At 54.9% G+C, this 21,606-nt stretch overlaps 2 protein-coding genes across 2 annotated transcripts; both read right to left on the reverse strand.

Moving 5' to 3' along the window:
• Positions 1 to 8,961: 8,961 nt before the first annotated feature.
• Positions 8,962 to 20,785, reverse strand: LOC122371791. The gene is made up of 2 exons (XM_043348484.1): positions 15,350 to 20,785; positions 8,962 to 9,299 (listed from the first exon to the last, which is right to left on the reverse strand). The coding sequence occupies exon 1, from the start codon at positions 20,244 to 20,246 to the stop codon at positions 15,405 to 15,407; it is 4,842 nt and encodes a 1,613-aa protein (XP_043204419.1). The 5' UTR covers positions 20,247 to 20,785; the 3' UTR covers positions 8,962 to 9,299; positions 15,350 to 15,404.
• LOC122371788 (uncharacterized protein K02A2.6-like) lies at positions 9,009 to 13,936 on the reverse strand. Its single transcript, XM_043348480.1, has 3 exons — positions 13,619 to 13,936; positions 10,970 to 13,369; positions 9,009 to 9,014 (listed from the first exon to the last, which is right to left on the reverse strand). The coding sequence occupies exons 1-3, from the start codon at positions 13,934 to 13,936 to the stop codon at positions 9,009 to 9,011; spliced, it is 2,724 nt and encodes a 907-aa protein (XP_043204415.1).
• Positions 20,786 to 21,606: the final 821 nt, after the last annotated feature.

Here is a 21,606-nt window from a genome sequence, read left to right on the forward strand (position 1 = left end):
ATTCCTTGGGATTTGTCCCAAGATCTTGGGATTTGAACATTAACATTGGGATCTTGTGATTTGCGCTGCATATCTTGGGATCTGGCAGAAGCTGATTTCACTTTGTCTTCTCATGCTGTCGAATGCTTTTTTCCTTGGTCGATAATAAATTTAGGATGGATTTGCCTCACGGACGGTTAAAGGGACCCTCCCACCTTCAAAAAAGTTAATGAATTGGCATAAAAGTGATGTAGCGTGAATCACAAAGAGCGAAAATGAACATCTACCAAATTTTACCGGAAAATATTCAACCGTTTTCGAGATATAAGACTTTTATTTTTGTTTACTTTTTGGGAACTCCGCTGTTTCTATGACGTCATATAAAGGTTTTCTTTACGTCGGCATTTGGAAGCAATAATTTGGTATCAAAGTGCGACAAATATTGCGCGAATGATGCGTTTATCTTATCAAGGTCAATATATGATGGCCAACAAAGGATTCCAGCAAGGCCGTGATTCCAGGACAATTCTTCTTATGGCATTTTTTCGTATCGCAATTCTTCGTCTGCAAATCTTCGTCAGGGCATTTATTCGTATCGCATTACTTTGTCTCGCATCAGGGTATATGAAAATCGGCTCGCATTTCTTCTTCAACGCAAATATATGCAAGAGTAAGCATTGATGGACAAATAAATGCACCGACGAAGATTTGTAGACGAAGAAATGCGGACGAAGAAATGTCATGCGAGGATTCGTTCGGGTACCATGACATTTATGTGATTTCAAAGTCAAGGTTCACAGCTGATCTGCTAAATCAAGCCAAGAATCCAAACTATCAAAAAACTATAAATATTTGTTTGTCTGTCACAGAGGTCTCAAGCAATATAAGGTTGACATATGTTGAATCAAAAATCTACTGCCACAACTCACATCTCCTGCCTTAGTTTATCATTGTTGTTTTAACTTGCTTTCAAGAGAAACAGAAGCCAGTATCTGATATCACTTCAGATGATTGTTTCAAGATCTGAGTTCAAATGGAATTAAAAGCAAGATCAAGATGAAACAGGGATTATTGCTGTTAAAGTAGTTTGGCCATGATACAACAGGCACATAAATCATTAGCCAAATCAAATACTGGTTGGTTTGTCAAGATGTTTGTTGTCTGTCGTCTGTCGAGCTGCTATGAACACTGAACGCTCTCACTCTTACTTTAAAGAGAGTAGTTTAAGTTGAATGGTAGTGAGCTGTAATTAGACAAAGCAGCTATTCAGTGCTCACATCAAGCCAGGCTAGGAAATGGCATCAACTGTGGTGGGAGGAAGCAGGTTCGGCAGGCCTATGTTGTAAACTTCTGTTGTGTCTTGTGTTTGATCAACTGATGTTTTCTGCTCTGTTTTGTGCAGTGATAGTAGCAGGTAACTGCATGCTTGTCAAATTATGTGAATAAACGAATTCATAACATTGCATTTTTCTCTCCATGCAAGGAACAAGTAAGATGTTGTAGAAAATGTAATAGAGGGCTGCATTGCTGATTTCATGCACTTTATCAGAGCTTTATTTAGAATTGCTTTCCTGAAAGCTACACACAGGCCACAGCACTGAAATTCACAATGTCATAGCTTTTGGCAGAAAAAAAGAAAAGACTTGCCTAGGTAAAATTGACAAAGTATGGCAGAGCAGGTCTTGATGCGTATGCCCATCCGTGTGCTTGGCGAAGCCGAACTGACTGCAACACATTAACTCTGACCCACCATGGTGGCTGGCATATCCTGAACTTTCACCACTCTAAACAAGACAACTTTCAGCCCTCAGCATTGTATTAAAACACTGTACATGGCAGTTGACACTCAAAATTTGTTTCAGTGCCATCCACGGACAACATCAGTCGCCATTCACCAGGCCAGTAAAAACAGAATAGATAAAAGCTTCAAACCCATGTAGTCAGAGTTACTAGGTCTGCACCTCAAAACAAAATCCAGGTGACATTCACCACGCCAGTAAAAAAACAGGTAGGTACTTAGGTAACGTAACAGCTTCAAATCTGGTAACATGTTGGTCGGACTTAACACTACCATATGTACATACCTTACCTTACCTTACCTTAGAAGTACACGGAATTTTGAGGCCAAGTAGCAGGCCTATTGGACCGGATCATTACTTTAAACTCGCTCTGTTTCTATTGATCGAAGACTGATGAATATTGGATGTTTTTCCAGTGGGAGTCGAGTCGGGACTTGAAGGCATTGACAGTAGGTGCGGATACAACAGAGGGAGGCAGGCCGTTCCAGCTGTTGATTGCTCTGACTCCCAGAAAGTTCCTCCTCGCTCTTGATCTTGATCTTGGCTTGTGGAGCTTCAAATGATGGCCTCGAGTAATCCTGGAGCTTGCCAATGGAAGGAGACCTGGGCGCACATCGAGGGAGCCCCGGAGTATCTGGAAGACCGTTATCATGTCTCCTCGTAGGCGTCGATACGTAAGTGAGGGCAGGTCCAACTCCCTGAGTCTCTGCGAGTATGGCTTGGGCCGTAGTTCACGGACCAGCTTGGTAGCACGTCTCTGGACTCTCTCTATCTTCTTTTGGTCTCCCTTCGATGGCGGTCCCCATATACTGTTACCATATTCCAGGTGAGGTCTTATCAAGGTCCTGAACAACACAGTAAGCATGTCTTTGCTAAGATTTCCAAACGATCTGCGGATGATTCCGAGGAGCTTGTTTGCTTTGGCCACAACCCTTGCTGTCTGAACATGAAACTTCATTGCACTGTCTATTGTCACGCCTAAGTCCTTTTCTTCGTCAACAGCAGTGAGGTTTGATTCAAACATTTTGTAGCTGACACAGGGGTTCCTGGGACCCATGTGGAGCACCTTGCATTTGTCCAAGTTGAGTGGGAGTCTCCAGCGTTGTGACCACTCAGCTACTTTGTCGATGTCTTCTTGAAGTCGAAGTCTATCACTGGGGGACTGAACAGGACCGAACAGCTTGGAGTCGTCCGCGAAAATCTTGATATGACTTTCAAGATGGTCAGGCATGTCATTGATGTATATGAGAAATAACAAAGGACCCAGTACGGAACCCTGAGGAACACCACTTTTCACCTTAGAGCTGCTTGACAAGGCGCCTTCGACCAGGACCTGCTGGGTGCGATCAGACAGGAATGCTTCGACCCATTTCAACACCCTTCCATCAACACCATAGTACTTCAGCTTAGAAAGAAGAAGACCATGTGGGACCGAATCAAATGCCTTGCTAAAGTCGAGGTAAATGGTGTCGACAGGCTGCCCAGAGTCTATTGCTCGCGTCCAGTCATCCATAGCTTCAAGGAGCTGGGTTGTACAGGACCTTGCAGGACGAAAACCATGCTGGTGAGGACTAAGCAGATTGAAGCTCGCTAGGTGAAACATGATCTTGTCCCTGACAACTGATTCCATGATCTTGCAAACGACTGAAGTTAAGCTGACTGGTCGGTAGTTCTTTGCATTTTCCCGGTCGCCTTTCTTGAAAATGGGAACTACTGTAGCGTGACGCCATGTTTTCGGAACGATCGACGTTTCCATGGACTTGTTGAACACCACAGCAAGAGGATGGGCAACCAATGGCGCCAACTCTTTCAAAACTCTGGGATGAACCCCATCTGGACCTGGTGCTGCTGACACATTGAGACTCTCGAGCTTGGACGTGACCTCAGCGGGGCTCACCGACATGTCACTGAGGATCTCATCAATTTGAGGGAGTCTCTCGATGCTCTGGGCTGGCGAGGCAATTGGTTCACTTGTGTAGATACTGCTGAAATGCTTGTTCAATATCTCAGCTTTCTCATGTGGTTCATATCTTGGTATACCTTGTTCGTCTATGATAAGGTCGATTCCAGACTTGGTTTTGAGGCGAGAGTTGGCGTACTTCCAAAAAGCTTTTGGGTTGTCCTTCAATTGAGATACTATGGATACTTCAAGTTGGGTTCTCAGCTTCCTCGTCATTTTTCTAAGGGCGTTCCGTGCAGCAGCATATCTAGCAAAGTCCTCTGGGCGTCTAGACTCCATGTATATGGCCCACAGATTTCGTTTCTTTTTACGCAGTCTCAAGGCTTCTTTGTTCATATACAAGTTTTTTGCTTTAGCAATCTTAGTCTTCGGCACAAACTGTTCAATGAGGCCCGCTATACTGTCTTGAAACAATGTATAGGCATTCTCCACATCAAGCCCTATCATTGAACCCCAGTTGACTTTGCTTGCCTCAAGCCTTAGCTTGTTAAAGTCAGCCTTGTAAAGGGCAGGCTTCAGCTCTCTATGAACAGATTGTATTGTGTAGCAGTTCACAGTAATGGAATGGCGGGAGTTGGCGCCATTCCATTACTGGAATGGCGCCAACTCCCGGAATGGAATGTAATGGAAAGTAATGGAATGTACATGGAATAATATGATACCAAACAATAGTGCAACCATTCTGGACAACAAAAGTGTATGATAAAATTAATTTAGAATACTTTGGCAGCATGATTTACGAGCACAGGCAGGTGTTACCTACCAGCCTTCTCAATGCTCGTAAAACCAACATTGTAGTTTTGATTTTACCTTACATGATAACACACTTGGCTGCAATGGCACTTTTAATTTAACAATGTGAAAAGACCAGTTATAACCACTTCACAAGCACAATTGCACCTCATGCCGACATCCTTTTCCAAAGACAGTCAGCAGCGTCTTTCGTCAAATCTGGAAGATCAATCCCCTTTCAACTGTTAACATCAAAAATATTTCTTCATGGTGTGATCTCCTATGGAAACCTTGCGGGAAAAGAATTAATGTCAATTGTCAGCTCTTCAAATTTCTTTGGACTTAAACTTGCAGTACCATATCCAGTTTGCTTTGATATTTTGTTTTTCATTCCATGTTGAAGTTGAACACCAAGCTCCAGATATAGCAGGCAGCTTGATCATCTTCGGCCTTGGTATAATATCAGTCCAAGTTCCAGTGGTGGGTATCTTCTAATATTCAAATTAAAATGAAAAGCAATAGGCTTTCTCAGCGCCGACGACGGATTTCACACGTTGATAAAAAAGGGAGCTCAAGGTCAGCAAAACTCGGGTCCAAGGAATGGCGGGCGTTGAAATGACTGCTGACGTCATCAACAAACCGCTAATGGTTAAGAGATAGGGACTAAGCTGGTCCCACCCTGCAAGTAAAGGGAAGAAATTTCTTGAACACCATAAAGCTGCGGGGGTTGCGACCAGGATAAATGGTGGTTTCTGAGCCTGGCCGCAAACTTGGCTATCTCAACTCAAAACTAATGTTAAGGTGGGATGGTCCCTTTAATAGCATTCAAACATATTGAAGTAACGGACGAAGCTTGCGATGTTTCTTGCAGGCATTATCTTCCCGAGGTCGCATGATTATTTTTGTACCATTACTTGTTATGGGTATAGTAGCAGCTTTCAGTCGCTGTTCGCAACTGGCGCTCATTCGTTTAATTTCCAACTACCGATCAACGGGGATGGGTGGTTTGGCGGCATGATGTTGGGTGGCTATGAAAAGCTTTTACAAACATTATGCCTAAAAAAAAATATTTCAGAAAGCGGCTCCCGCACAAAGCGTTTCATTTTACGGTTTTGCTCTATGGAGGCTTATCCGTTGAACGCGAACCAAAATAAGGGCAATTTGTCTTTGACCTCGGAAAAGTGTCTGGTCACCTGACCTCTTGGCTCTGCTGGACCAAAAATAATCAAAGCGTAACCTTGCGACCTTCACAACACTGCTGACGTCTTGTAACTATACAGAGCTGGGCATTGCGCAACTTAAGTCCGCAACTCCGCAACTCCGCAACTTGCGGACTACCCTCTTGGTAGCGGAGTTACGGATCGGCTACCGAGCCCAAAAAAGTTGCGGAGTTGCGAGTTGCGGAAGCGAAAAATTCTAAAGCGCAACCGCTACCGGGGCCGCCACCGCTGGTGGGGGCGTCACTGTACTCTTTGCACTCCACTGCACACTGCACGTGTTTCCAGGCTAGTTTTTGAAGCTGATTTCGAATTTAATGACCGTTTGAACATTTACGAAGTAGTTTTAGTGCCTTAGTAACATGTTACGAGGCTTTCAGTGGTGGTTGACACTGGATAGGCGGTAGGACGCCTACTGGTTGACCTGACCTGACCTGACCCGACCAGGCCCAAATGCATGAAGACGTCATCTTTGATCAAAACCAACATGAAATTTGTTATCAGCCCCCCCCCCCCAAAAAAAAAACATAAAAGCTTCACTTTACGAAGTTCTAGCAGGTCCGATTTTCGCGACTTTTGGGTCATTGACCTGGCCTGGAAGGTCAACCAATGACCTATGACCTTAAAATTGGGTATCATCAGCTTCCTCTCGTCACGGGCAACACGCTCGTTTTTTTTCCCGCGAAGAGCTCTAGCTTGATCAGGGGTCGAACGGCAGGGGGGGGAGGGGGTCCAACCGACGTACACGTTAGACGCTGTAAAACACCGCACACAGCGAGGGTTAAGTCAAATGTTATGGTCGCCAGCACGGGGCCGGGGGCGGGGGGGGGGGGTGTTTGGATACCCCTCCGTAAGGTTTTCCGCAAATATATAAAAAAGGCGGCGGCAGCGCGGCTGTTTTCGACACTGCTATTAACACATCCTTTCCACACATTGTATCAACATGTCAGACCCAGGTCACCTCAGGTCAGGTCACCAGGTCAAGTCAAGGGACCCAATCTCCGAAAAAATTTAAACACCCGCCCTAGCAATACAGGGCAATATAGCAATATAGATACACCTATTGACCGATCACTTTGAAACTGTATATAGGTAACTACAAAGTGTATTGTCTCATATTTTTTTTATATTTGTGACTTAAGGTAAGGTCAACTGTGTGACCTCTCCATTATAAGTCTATGGGAGAAAATAGAACTCGTCCAGATTTGCGGCAAAATGATCCCAATCAACTAAAACATGCAAAGAGTAGCACTGGCAGGTCATTTACGTCGACTGGTGTCGCAATGACTTGCGCATTGAGCATTATAGGTCACGTGACGTCATCAGAGGTCACCAACAGTCAGGTCACCAACAGAGGTCAACCAAAGGTACTACCTGTCAGACATAACACTGCACAGGACTAAAACTGATAAAACATAGGAACCTAATAGAGGTTGGTAGCGGAGTTGCGGAGTTGCGGAGTTGCGAGTTGCGGTTTTACGATCTGCAAAATAGTTTCGGAGTTGCGATTGCGCTTTGGGTACCTTAGGTTGCGGAAGGTAGCGGTAGCGGTTTCCAAATTTCGGTAGCGATGCCCACCTCTGTAACTATATAGCCCAGGGGACGAGTTAGGTCCTCGTTTAGACCCCCTCGCCATCGTCGGCTTGAAAATTCATGGGCCCCAGCGGGCACTGGCTTACGCGCAGATTCACAGCATAGGCTTTTCGATTTCGGGATTCACATAAGCTTTTAAGAGCTTGTTTTGGAGCCCATATTTCAAAACTCAGTGGTGGAAAACACTGAAAATCAGCCTGACCTCACCTGACCCTAGCTTCTCCAAATGTGTCACGAGACAAATTTCGAAATAAATCCAAAATGCCACAGACTTCGTTTCCAAGAAGTTCTAATAGATTCGAACTTTGTGTTTTGGGTCCTTGACCCACCATTGACGGTCGACGAATGACCTGACCAAAGTAGCAGATACCACGGGCTTCATGTTGTCTAGGCCAGCATCTTCATTTTTCGTGAAACTCTTATACTCGGTCAGGAACCGATCAGCTGTAGGAGGCCCCTCCCCCCGGCCTCTAGGACAAGGGTGGGCCAATAAGGACAAGGGTGGACCCGAAGAAGAGAAAGTTGAATACTAAACACACTAATATGTCCAAAATAAGCTAAGGGTTTACTTGGGGTACTCCTTAGGCCGCGTTCCCACTACGACCGTTCAACATCGTAAATTGCAAGAACGGGAGGAAACGGACGAGATCGTTGATCTAGAGACTTTTCTAAAAAAGTTGAACACTTCCCTAGATCTGGTATACGGGGCAAGATGGGGAAACATCGTGAGACATCGGCAAACGGCTTGGACAAAACCAATTGAGAGGAGCGATGATGAAGGAGAGATCGGTAAAATAAGCTATTGTATGTAAAAAAATGTTCAGAATACCTATACGTAGTTGACGTGGTAAAAGATCCCATGCAACTGAATGAATGATAAAATTAGAAAACCTTTTAAATTTATTCGCGTGTTTTGAGCGTGTTAAAAGTACGCGAGCATTAGAAAATATATCAACAATGCCAGCGAAAAGCATTCACAGCTGTGATAACGACAATCTATTGACTTTTGAAGCGAAAATGTGTGCAGTTGATATAACTCATTGTGGTTTTGCTGTGAATACCTTCGGGAAGCTGTAACCGATAAATTGCAAGTTCCGATGATTTCCTAACAGTTTATTATGGCAATCCTCGATAAAACATTTAGCAAGTTGAAGCAGGTTGTAATGCAACTGAATTTGCCGACACAGGTTCAGCGATTTAGGTATACGAGTACAATTATACGAAGCCGGCATTCAGCTTACAGCAGTGCCACGGCTCATGTCACCATCGTCATGCGACTACGCCATCTCGTCAGGTGATGCTTGAACTGTATAAAGGCAATTATATCAGCTGAACAGACGAGAAACACTTATGAGTTCAGCAAGGAAACTAACGCCGTGTGCTCAATGAAGATAAGCGAGTGTATTCGACCACAACGGTTCACAGCAGTTGTTGGCAACTGTCGACGTTTGTCTGACAGCTCTGCAGTGTGGCGTCGCATCACAATGCAGCGGTCTTCCAGAGGAGAGCTTGGCCTAAGCGTTTGAGATACCAGGCCTGTCTACCTGAATCTACGATGCAACTCTTGGTAGCTGGCGCGCAACCGGATGGCTTCTTTATCTACCTATCTCCGAGATTCTGAGTTCCGGAGCGGTGCTACGAAAAGAGGGAGATCAGAAGTGCAAGTTAGATAGGCATGCGCGCCATTTCGATATTCTGTATTCGGAATTCAGTGAATGTTGGACATATCTAGTCCTGCGGACGAGACAGAAACAATGTTACAGAGGGAAGGCACTGCATACATGTCTATCTCCCCCCAGTCTTTGCCGGCCGGGAACAAAGACTTACATAGATTGGCATAGATTGAAGGGTGCCGTAACGAAACGACGCCGAAAGGCCAAACGACGGGTCGCATTCACGGGAGCGCGAACAAACAAATAGCCCAGGGGGCAACAAAACACAGCTTCTAGGCAACCAGAACGAGTGGACCGGCTGGAAAACGAGCCGGGACAACGATCAAACACTAAACGCGGAACATATCTGTTATAACGTGAGCTCTCAGGATGTTATAACGTGAGCTCTTTATTCACAACCAAAGCCGCATTGCGTTAAACTCCCTAGAGCGCCAAACACCGATCGCTACTACCACAACCGCGCTCCGCGCGGGCCGGCGGCCGACAGCTCTCGAACCCCGCGTCTGCGCGCCGGCGCCGCCAATGGCGTCGCCAGGCCCCCGGGCAGGGGGGAGCAACTGGCGTCGCCAGGCCCCGGGGCAGGGGGGGAGCAGCTCGCGACACCACACCCTGCCGCCCTTAAAACGGAACACATTCACTTTAACCTGCCGCCCTTAAAACGGAACACATTTTAAACCGGAACGTGGAAACAAACACATTACGCGTCGGAACGTGGAAACAAACACATTACGCGTCGGAACGTGGAAACAAACACATTACGCGTCGGAACGTGGAAACAAACACATTTTAAACCTCGGCGATCAGTCGCCTCGGGCACCTCCGGCGCCGAGCGGAACGGCGTTGCGAGGGGCCCTCAGTGTCCCCGCCGCCCCTGCCGCCGCCGTCACCGCCACCGCCGGTGTGACTGTAGCCGCTGAGGTCACCGGTATCACCGCCGCCGCCGAGGTCACCGGCACTACCGCCGCTGCTGACGGCATCACCGCCGCCGCTGAGGTCACCGGCACTACCGCCGCCGCCGGGGTCACCAGCACGGCCGTAGCCACCGGGGTCACCGGCATCCCCGCCGCCGCCGAGATCACCGGCACGGCCGAGGCCGACTGCTCCCCGGTCACAGGCCTGACCGGCGACGCCGGCGCGGCTGCCGTCACCGAGGCCATTGGCGCGATCGTCTCCGACAGGGCGCCCGGCGCTGCCGCCGGCGCCACCAGCCCGGTCACCGCCGGTCGTCGCTCTGACGTCACCGCCGGTCGTCGCTCTGACGTCACCGCCGGTCGTCGCTCTGACGTCACCGCCGGTCGTCGCTCTGACGTCACCGCCGGTCGTCGCTCTGACGTCACCGCCGGTCGTCGCTCTGACGTCACCACTGGTCGCCGCTCGGACACTACCGCCGGTGGCCGCTCTGACGTCACCGCCGGCGCTGTTCCCTGGGTCCGCCGCCGCCGCCAACAGCTGGTCAACGTGGCGCGACCAGATCACGTGTCCCACGTCCACTTCATACGACACGGGACCGGGGCGGGCGACCACCGTGCCGCGGACCCACTTCTGACGACCGTCATACGAGCGGGCCCACACTGTAGCTCCCACGGCGAATTCCCTGCTCCGTCCGCCGGCCGTCTCACGCTGCCGGTCCCGAGCCGCCTGCAGAGCTGTCTCGGCGCTCGGAACCATGAGGTTCATACGAGTGCGGAGGTTCCGCCCGAACAGCATCTCAGCGGGAGTCCGTGCGGTCGCGGCGTGGGGCGTCACTCTGTACGCCATCAGAACTCGGGCGAGCGCCAGTTCCATGCCTCCGCTGTCGTCTGCTGCCAGAGTCGCCTTCAGTGAGTTTTTTAGCGAGCCGACCGCTCGCTCCGCCATCCCATTAGACGATGGGTGATGGGGCGCCACTCTGACATGTCGGATCCCGTTAGAGCTGGCGAACTGGGCGAATTCCTGGCTCGTGAACTGTGGGCCATTGTCCGTTACCAGCGCCAGTGGTAGTCCGAGACGAGCAAAAACCGTCCTCATCACCGCTACGGTCCGCTCGGACGTGGTCGTCTTCATTGGGATCATTTCAGCCCACTTGGAGAAACTATCCACCATCACCAGGAACCAGGTGCCCTTCAGAGGTCCGGCAAAATCGGCATGCACCCGCTGCCACGGGCCGTCCGTCGGCTCCCACGGGTGCCGTGTCGCCTGCGGCGGCTCAGCTCGCTTTGAGACGCACGCCTGACACCCGCGAGCCAGCGCCTCCAGCTCAGCATCGAGTCCCGGCCACCACACAAAGCGCCTCGCCAGCTGCTTCATGCGAGTGCAGCCGAAGTGACCCTCATGCAGCTCCCGCTTGACGGTGTCGCGCAGGCTGCTCGGGATGACGACTCGGCCGCCCCAGAGCAGACAGTCGGCCTCAGTCGTCAGCTCCTCTCGGCGATTCTTGAAGGGAGCCAGGTCCGGGTCCACCACCGCCGGCCAGCCCGATCGCACCGCCGCCAGAGCGCGGGCGAGCGCCGGGTCTCGGCGCGTGGCCACTGCTATCTGCTGCGCGGTCAGACACGGCCCCTGCTCGGCGATGAACATTACGCCGCCTCCGCCGTACGCCGCCTCCTCTTCTGCCGACAGCCGGTTCTCCGCCTCGTCCGGCACCGACAGACGGGACATCGTGTCCGCCAGCCTCATGTCCTCCGTCCGGCGCAGCTCGATCTTGTACTGATACGCCGCGAGCTGCAGCGCATACCTTTGCATGCGAGCCGCCGCCAGAGATGGCAGCTCACGGTCCGGGTTTAGGATCCTGGAGAGCGTCCTGTTGTCGACCACCAGGGTGAACGGCCGACCAAACAGGAACTGGTGGAACCGCCGCACTCCGAACGAGACGGCTGCGGCTTCCCTCTCCACTTGGGCGTACTTCCTCTCCGTCGGAGTGAGCGTTCGGGAGGCGTACTGTACCGGCCTCTCGAGCCCCTCGGGCGTCACTTGCATCAGAGCCGCTCCGACTCCTGTCGCACTGGCGTCCGTGACGAGCCGCAGCGGCAGCACGGGGTCGTACCGCATCAGGACCGGCGCCGTGGACAGCATGTCCTTCACACGGCGCACTGCCGCGGCGCACTCCGCCGTCCATGCCCATTTGACGCCCGTCTTCAGTAGCGCGTAGAGCGGCGCTAGCACGGTAGACAGGTTGGGCAGCAGCCGCTGATAATAGCTGACTGACCCGATCAGAGATCGCAGCTCCTGCACGTTCCGAGGGTCAGGTGCTGCTGTGACGGCCGCCGTCTTCTCTTGCACCGGGCGCAGACCCGCCTCAGACAGTCGCCAACCGAGATACACCACTTCTCGGACTCCGAACTGGCACTTCTCTTTCTTGAGGCGGACGCCGTTGTCCTTCAGCCGCTCCAGCACCCGGTCCAGCCTGTCCATCAGCTCACGGTCACTGTCGGCGCCGATCAGCACGTCGTCCAGGTAACAGACGACTCCTGGAAGACCATCCAGCACCTGGTCCATGATCGCCTGGAACTGCGCTCCACAGGTGCTGATCCCGTACGGGAGACGGTTCATCCGCATCGCACCACGGTGTGTGGTCACGGTGGTCATCTCTCGGCTCTCTTCGTCCAGCTCACACTGGAGATAGGCGTTCCTGCAGTCCAGCTTGCAGAACTTTTTCCCTCGTATGCTGGCGAATAGCTCCTCCGGCGTGCGCATCGGATACTTCAGAGGCTGCAGCTGCGGGTTCACCGTGATCCGATAGTCCGCGCACAGCCGCACGCCGTCCTTCTTGGGGATGGGTACGAGCGGCGTACCCCATCCGGAGAAGTGTCCAGGAGGCACCTTCTCGGCGATCCCTTGATCCAGCCACTTGTCGAGCTCCCGCTCGATATCTTGCTGTAGCGCAAACGGCACCGGTCTGGCGCGTCGATAGACCGGTTTGGCGCCTTCCTTCAGTCTGAGCGCCACCTTCACCGGGATTCTGCCCAGTTCTTCTTTGAACACCTCACGGTGTTTGTCCATCACCTCCTTCAGCGTCGGCTGAGTCGCCACCGGGCACACGTTCAGCGTCTCCAGACCCGACGCCGTCCTCAGCGCCTTGATCCACTCTCGTCCCATGAGAGGTCGGTGAGAGCCCATGTCGGACACGACGAGTCGCAGCCGTGTCGCTCGGCCGTCCGTCTCCACGTTGACGTCGGCCTCGCCTCGCAGACGGATTTGCTGGCCGGTGAATGACGTGAGGTGCAGCTCACTCGGCCGCAGCGTCAGACCGGGGATGTGAGTCTCCGCGCTGATTATAGTCACCGGTGAGCCGGTGTCGATCAGCATGGTGAACTCCTGGCCGTTCACCCTGACCGTCGCCCACTCAGCTGCGGCTGGCTGCACGGCGCTGACTTGCCAGTCAGCCTGGTCGCCGTCCTGAACCAGCTTCACGCCAGTTCGCTGTTTGCCGCAGTCACGCTGCAGATGCCCACGCTCTCCGCACCGATAGCAGCGCGGCGCGCCGGCCCGCCATGGCCGCGCGCCGGCCTGCCGCGGCTGCCCGCTGTCCTGCCGTGGCTGCCCGCTGTCCTGCCGCGGCTGCGCACCGTCCTGCCGGGGCCGCGCGCCGGCCTGCCGCGACTGCGCGCTGGGACAGTGGCGCCGCCAGTGGCCCCGGCCGCCACAGCGGAAGCACGTGCCTGGCCCCGGGGGCTCGGTCGGCCTGACCCTCTCCGTCCGCTGCGGGCGTCGCACCAGGTGAACTGCCTCCCCGTCCGTCTCGGCCGGCGCCGGCGCCCCTGACAGCCGCGTCGTCAGATCCATCACGTCCCTGTGCGCCCGTGCCGTCCGCCGGACGTCCTCCAGAGAGAGGTCGTCACCCTTTAGCGCCGCCTCCCGGACCAGCTTCCTCTGTAGCTCACCGCGGCTGCCCAGGACGCATCGGTCTCTCAACTCACGGTCCACCTGCGCCGGCTCGTAGCCGCAGCGCAGGATTTGCGTCCGTAGTCTGCCCAGGAACTCCTCCAGACTCTCTTCCTGCTCCATTTTCATCCCTTGAAACTTTCCTCTTTCCGCCACCACATTATTCTTCGGCACCAGATACCGTGTTAGCTTCCTTTTCAGGCGAGCAAACTCGTCTTCTCCCTGTCTCTCGGCGTCCTCCTCAGGCAGTGAATCGCTGACATCGGCGAGGTCCGGGCCCACCAGGTGCAACAGGACTGCACACCGTCTCGCAGGCCCTTGAATGTCAACAGCGATCATATACCGCTCCAATGCCCGGAGCCACTTTTCAAAGTCCGTGCCTGGACGGTACGGCACCGCAGACACTATCTGCATCCCCGTTGGATCCATCGTGCCGCCGCCCTCTCACCAGCACGTCGTTTCTCCGGTCGGCTCGCCGCCGCTCCACCGTCGGCCCGCAGCCGCTCCACCGTCGGCCCGCGGCCGCTCCACCGTCGGCCCGCAGCCGCTCCACCGGCGGCCCGCAGCCGCTCCACCGGTCGGCCCGCAGCCGGGCGTCACCGCTCACACCGGCCGGTCACCGCTCACACCGGCCGGTCACCGCACTCGCCGGTCGGTCACCGCACACGCCGGTCGGCCACCGCTCACGCCGACCGGTCACCGCTCACCGCGCCGCCCTGCGCCTGTACTTGGCGCTGCAGCTGCGGTTTCCCGCGCTTTTCTCGACGGGGGCGTCACGTGGTAGTGACGTCACACGCACGTCACCGCGCGCGCATGCGCACTCGCCCCACACCGCCCGGCCGCGCGCCAGCTTCCCGCCGAAATTGCCCGCTTCGGGGACCAGGCGCCTCAAACCGCATTGAGGCCCTCTCCGCCGCACCGATCGGCCAATCACACGCGCTACCACAGCTGCGCGTCACCCCCGGCCGACCAATCAGCGTGCAGGACGCCGACGCATGCGCCACGCACACCACACTGCCGAGGCATCATGGCCGCCACGAATTTCGGCGATCACATGGGAAACCCTGCCAGGACAACGGCCGCCGCGCGACAGGCACACTACCAGCAGCAGCGCGAAAATAAAAATACTAAGCAATACTAAGCACTAAGCATTCGTACTAAGCAACGTTTGCGCCCTCACCGTCCGTGGCCTGTCCGCCCTCGCTGACCACCGCGCACTGATCACTGGCCCGTTTCGCCATCACTCGCAATCACAGCTCCAAGGCTTCACCTTGATCTCATCCTCGTCGCCAGGATGTTATAACGTGAGCTCTTTATTCACAACCAAAGCCGCATTGCGTTAAACTCCCTAGAGCGCCAAACACCGATCGCTACTACCACAACCGCGCTCCGCGCGGGCCGGCGGCCGACTGCTCTCGAACCCCGCGTCTGCGCGCCGGCGCCGCCAATGGCGTCGCCAGGCCCCCGGGCAGGGGGGAGCAACTGGCGTCGCCAGGCCCCGGGGCAGGGGGGGAGCAGCTCGCGACACCACAATATCCGAACATCGCAAACAACTGCCGAGTTTGACAATGATAGGGAGTCAGTGGCACAGTCAGCGCGTGAAATTGGGGTCGCGATAGCGGATCGGCATTTGGCGCGGGCGATCACTGCGACGGGGACGGTCGGGTTCAGTATCTCTCAGCGGCTGCGAGCCTGGCGCGGCAGGGGGCGGCATGGCCGGCGGCGACGGCGTGGCATGACCGGGCGACAACGCATGCGGGGACACGCGATGTGGTGGTGAAGTCGACATGGACGGTGACGGCGTCACACACTGTGGGGACACAAGGGGCGGCGACGCATCTCGCTCGCGCGGGGATAACACCACAGGCGGCGATGGCGCGGGTGGACGCGGTGTCGGGGGCCTGCCACGGGGCGCCCGCGGCGGCGTCGCCGGCATCTGGCCGACCACTGGAGTCGGAGAGCCGGGGGGTTGCGCCGCAGGTGGAGAAGTGGGTGGCGTCAGTCCAGAGTTCGCGTGCGACTGTGACACGCGTGTTGGATGTCGGCGGAAGTCGTCGAGCAGTTCGTCCATTCGGGTGTGCTGACGACGAGCCGGAACAACCGGAGTGTATTTGCGCAGGAACTGCCTGTTGCGCAATGTCATTCGGCCGCTGCCGTCGACCCGGACCATGTACTGGTTATGTTGTCGCACCTCCACGACGCGGCCAGTTTTGTCCCACTTCCTGGGATATCTTCCGATTTGGTTTTGGAGGCGGACGGCATCACCGACGGTCAGTGGAGGTAGTCGCCTCGTATGTGCGGACCAGCGTTCGTGGTCCCGCATGTGGCGGTTCCGGAGTGCCTCCTCACGAGCACTCAGGGTTTCGCGCCACGTGGGATGAGGACGGTACTGACCGGGGGGTATCGGGATGAAGTCTCGCACCGGACGACCGAACACGCATTGGGCCGGCGACAGCCCTGTCGTGGGGTCGGGAGTGTTGCGGTAGTTCAGCATGGCGCGCTGGAAGCGTCGCACGTTCAGTTCCCCGTTGTCACCTGTGTTGCCTTCGATCATGCGTTTGACGGTTTTGACGCCAACCTCAGCGCGACAGTTCGCGTGTGGGAATGCCACAGAGGAGCGGCGGTGACGAACACCGTAGTCGGCCAGAAACGCCTGTGTCTCGTGGGCAGTGAACTCCGGCCCGCCATCGCTCGTCAGCTCCTCAGCGATGCCAAATGTGCTGAAGACGCGGTAGAGACAGTCTCGGAGGCCTGCGCTGCCATCTTGTGCTCTCTCAACGATTGGCCAGTTAGAATAACGATCAACGATGACGAGGTACGTACGGCCGCAGTGTGTAAAGTAGTCCGCGCATAGTTGCTGGAACGGGTACTCTGGGTAACTGATGTCCTCAGGTGGGGCCCATGGCTGCGATGGGGCGTTCCGGTTGCACGTGTGGCATCGTTCACGGGCGCGCCGAATAGCTGACGTGATGCCGGGCCAGTACACGCTTACGGCCGCGCGCGCGAGCATCATGCCGATCCCTTGGTGCGCACCGTGGAGACTCTGGAGCACCTCCTCGCGGAGGCTGGGTGGGATGACGATTCGCTGATCATACAGGATGATGCCGTCGCTGGTGTATAGGCCATCACGGAGCGAATGATACTCTCGGAGCTCCTCAGGCATCTCGTGGCGGTGGGCTGGTAGCCCTCCCTCGATCAGTTCGAGAAGTCGCATCATCGACGGATCGCCTGCCGTTGCGTCCCTCACGCGGTCCCAGGTGACAGACCGGATCGTGGTGATGGCGGCTGCCGCTACCTCGCCAGCATCGTCGACGGTGACGTCGTCGGAGAGGCTTATGCCGATGGGAGCGCCGGTTGGGTACCGGGACGCGATGTCGGGAACGCGGTTCTTGACTCCGGGGAGATAGCTGATGTCGAATCTGAACCGGAGGGTCTTTTCCTTGAGATTACGGAGACGGGCGTTGGGCAGGTCGACCAGTGATCGGTCCCCGAAAATCTTCACGAGGGGTTTGTGGTCAACAACGACCGTGAGGTCGCTGCAGCCGAGCACGAAGAAGCGCGTTTTCTCGAGGGCGTCGGCCACTGCCAGCGCCTCGCCCTCGACCGGGGCGTACCGAGATTCAGCGCCGGATGTAAAGCGGCTTCCCACCAGCGTGGTCTTCCAGCCCTCAGCGCAGCAGAGTGGTGACCGACCGGCGCATGTGCAGTATTTCTGGAGTAACCAGAAACCGATACCAGTACGGGACCAGTCGGTGGCCAGGACGGTTGGGCGATCTGTCTCGAAGATCTGGACACCCTTCGTGACCTCCTCGACGATGGTCCGTTTCGACATGTCGAACAGTGCCTGGAGTTCATCCGTCCACGTGAACTTGCCGGGCTTCAGGAGTTCCCGGAACGGCAGCATGGCATCCGCCATGGCGAATGCGTAGGCGACGTGATTGACGACCCCGAACCACGCGCGGACGTCTGTCAGGTTCCTGGGAGTGGGGAACTCGGTGATGCTCTGAAGGAAGGCATGAGACGGGCGGACTGTGTCAGGCGTGATTTCAAACCCAGCGAATTCCGCTGTCTTCTGGGCGAAGACAAACTTCTCGCTGTTCAGCGTGATGCCGGAACGGCCACACATGTCCAGCCATTCCACAGTGCGCCAGAACACCTCCTCGATGCTGTCTCCCCAGAGAAGGGTGTCGTCGATGCATTTCGTGTAGCAGTCGTGTGACAGGTTTGCCGCCATCACGATCTCGTCATAGCGGCGCGTGTACCCGTCACCGCTGGAGATGTAGCCCTGGGGTGCCGCGCAGTAACGGTATCGGCCCCAAGGGGTCAGGAAAGTGGTGAGGTGTCGATCTTCCTCGTGTAGGGGCACCGAATGGTAGCCATTCCAGGCGTCCAGTATCGTCTTGTAGGTCGACCTCGGCACAGACCGGGCTTGGTGGAAGGGACTTGGGGTATGATGCGTCTCTCTTGCGGCGCAGCGGTTCAGGGGCTGAAGGTCGACGCAACGGCGAGGGCTTCCCGACTTCTTGGAGACGACGACCATCCGGTGGCACCAGGTCACCGGCTCACCAATCGGTACGGGCTCGATGACCCCCAGCTGCACGTCGCGATCCAGGGCGGCCTTGACCTCCGTCTGCCAGTGCAGTGGTACTGGGATAGCCTTGTGGTGGGCCACTGGCTCGGCGTCAGGTCTGAGCATGATGCGCAGGGGTGGACCGTCCATCGGCGTGAGTGGCTGATGTTCACAGGTGTTGAACGTGCTCGCAGAGTAATAGTCGGCCAGCCACTGACGCAGGGCGTCGACGTTGCTCTCCGTTGCCGGCATAGGTAGCTCTGTTGGCTTAGGCGGAGGCGTCTGACGGCGAGGACAGGAACATGCGTTGTACTCGTCGATGCCGATCCCATCCGCGGAGATAGACGCGAGCCCGACAGCGGGGAAAGCGGCGTCGATCATGCCGAGGTCACGACAGGCATCTCGACTGAGGTACATGGTGTCGCAGTTCGGCGTGATGTACACGAACTGTCGAGTCTCCCGCCGAATGCCGTCGCGGTGGCCGGATATACGTAGGATCAACGCTCCGCGGATGTCGATGGGATCGCCGTTTGCTGCGTGCATCCTCAGGGACGTCGGGACGAGGTCAGCCTCCGTGACGCCAAGGCGTCGCATGAGAGAGATGCCCGCCAGACAGCTCTGACAGCCTGTGTCGGCGATGACTTCCTGAGTGATGGTGGCCTGGCTGACCGTGCACTGGAGGCCCAGGGCGCCGTAATCGGCCGGTTGGAGCGAGAGGTCCAGTTTAATCGACGGCTGGGGCTGGCTGGGTTGCTGACACCAGCTCTGGGTGATGTCGTCGTACATGTGGTGCCGCATGGCTGCGGCGGTGCATGAAGCTACCGTGTCGTGCGTTGAGTCTCTGAGGCTACAGAGAGCGTCACTGGGAGCGTCATCATCGCCCTCCGGATGTGTAGTCGCGATACCGGCTGCCTGTCGCTGCAGGCAGGCCTCGGTGAAGTGGCCCCGGCGTCTGCAATGACGGCACTGGCTGCGGTAGGCGGGACAGGATTTAGCGCGAACCGCGACAGAGGCTTTTACGCCATGACCTGTCCGACGACAATATTGGCAGACGTCGGCCGGTCCTGCGACTGAACTCTGTTGACGGCCAGCATCGCCAGCTGATACTCGCCGCTCCTGCTCGCCGATGCTCGCTTTCGCTCGCCGGTACTGGCTGCGGGCGGCGGCCACACCTTGAGACTGACCCAGCGTCTGAGCGGATCGCTTACCAGCCTCTTTTGCTTCGACGAAACGAATGGTCTCTTCCAGGGGGATCGGTGTCTGGCCTTGGGCGAGGAGGTCCAGTTGAATATCCCTGTCCGCTAGCCCCCTGGCGAGCGTATCGCGTGTGACTTCATCCTGGTAGCTGACGACCCGTCCGCATTCGCAGGTGACGTGAAACTTACAGACAGCCGCCTGCCCGCGAAGACGAGCGGCGAACGCCCTGACCGGCTCTTCGTGCTCCTGCGTCATGTTGTGGAGCTGGACGCGAGCCACTGCGAGGTTTTCCTCGCGGACGGCGAGACTTCGCATTGCGGCCAAGACAGTCTGTTCGTCCTTGGATGAGAGGGAGCCCCCCGAGAATCTGGTGAGGTCCCTGCGGAGGCCTTCGTCGCAGCATTCAAGCAGCTGGATGACGCAGTCTGTATCGGTGAGTCCGGTGGCTTTCTTGTACTCCGTCCATCGGCTGGTGAAATACTCCCAGTCCTCGCTGGATCCGGCAGCTGTCACGCGCGGTCTGGTGACCTTTTCGGCAGTAATGCTCACTGTAGGCCGGGTATGGGCCTCGGACTGGTGCATTTGAAGAAGTTGTACGACCACGATAGGTGCGGTATCTGCAGCGACGACGTATTCACAGCCGCTGAATGGGCAGGCTGTTGCCATGGTTCGAGGCTCGGGTTTCGACGTTATGCTTGATTGCAAATTAAGATATGTCCAACATAGATAGGCATGCGCGCCATTTCGATATTCTGTATTCGGAATTCAGTGAATGTTGGACATATCTAGTCCTGCGGACGAGACAGAAACAATGTTACAGAGGGAAGGCACTGCATACATGTCTACAAGTCGCACCTGTTCTGACATAGCGAGGATCATTCGCTTAATTAAGAGTCGCATGCGATGTGCATAACAAGGACCAGACAGCCCAATGACAATCACATGCTTCGCATGTGGTCGTCCCAATCACATGGCGCGGTCCAGATGGCCTTGATCCAGAAGACACTGTGATTGTTTGAGCCTCGAATGAGGCCCTCAGTGACGATCCGACTGCGAAAGCTGCGTGTGTTGAACGAGGAGTGGTTGGCCGCTTGAGGTCATAAGTGAGCGACGACGCCGGTGGCCACGATTGTCGGAAACTCTGCCTTTAGTTTCACAAGAGCCACGGCTATGTATCACTGTCAGATTATGTAAATAAACGTTTGTTATTTGCGCCGCATTTGCAGTGGCATGACATTAATTTGTAGGAATCTTATTCCCAGGCGCTGATGGTAGGTAAAAGAATAAATTGCACTAGACCTACGGTAAACCTGTCAAAAAGTTAAGTTATTCATCGCCACTTAGCGCTCACCTACATCTATGTAGGTATATATTTATAGTTATATAGCTTTTATCCGCAAAAATGCATCACCTTTCATGCCTTGCTGCTTGTCTTCTCACTTTGAATATCAAGAAACTTCCCAAAAAGGGCTTCCTGCTCTATTCACTGCCTAAAAATGCTTATTGGTGTCATTTAATATCTGCACAAACCTTCAAGAACGTTCAAAAAGTTGAACACTGTTCAACTTTTTGGCGACCTCACCAACCAACCAACATGGGGAGCAAACTTTCAAAACCTTACAAATGCCTCCAACCGAAAACACGTGTCAAATACCCGGTTCCCACCACCACCGGCAGAGATCGTAAAAATGCATGATGTGATTTTGCCGATCTTGCCGGTTTTCTCCCGTTATTTTACTTTACGATGTTGAACGGTCGTAGTGGGAACGCGGCTTAACCCGCGCCCGGCTGGGGGTCCTGGATTTCCACGCCCTGCTGGGGGGGGGGGGTGTTTGAACACCCCCCCTTGTAACTCGGCTCCTGGGCCACGTAGCGATACGCGGAAGGCGGCGTTCGAAAGAGCGTCAAAAATAATGACGAAATCACTTCGGTCAATTTTTTGGTCAGGTCAAAGGTCAGGTCACCAGAGGTCATTGAAGGCAAAATTTCGCCGATTTTCAGGTCGAATGTCGAAAATTTCCAAGAA

Source organism: Amphibalanus amphitrite, unplaced genomic scaffold (genome assembly GCF_019059575.1).
Source record: "Amphibalanus amphitrite isolate SeventyFive unplaced genomic scaffold, NRLGWU_Aamphi_draft 001279F_arrow, whole genome shotgun sequence".
Taxonomy (NCBI): domain Eukaryota; kingdom Metazoa; phylum Arthropoda; class Thecostraca; order Balanomorpha; family Balanidae; genus Amphibalanus; species Amphibalanus amphitrite.

Coding starts and splice junctions, on each gene's coding strand:
- LOC122371788 (XM_043348480.1), bottom strand. CDS start 13,936: ATGGAGCAGGAAGAGAGTCTGGAGGAGTTCCTGGGCAGACTACGGACG. Junction 13,370..13,618: donor GCCCGCAGCGGACGGAGAGG/GTCAGGCCGACC, acceptor GGGCATCTGCAG/CGTGACTGCGGCAAACAGCG.
- LOC122371791 (XM_043348484.1), bottom strand. CDS start 20,246: ATGGCAACAGCCTGCCCATTCAGCGGCTGTGAATACGTCGTCGCTGCA.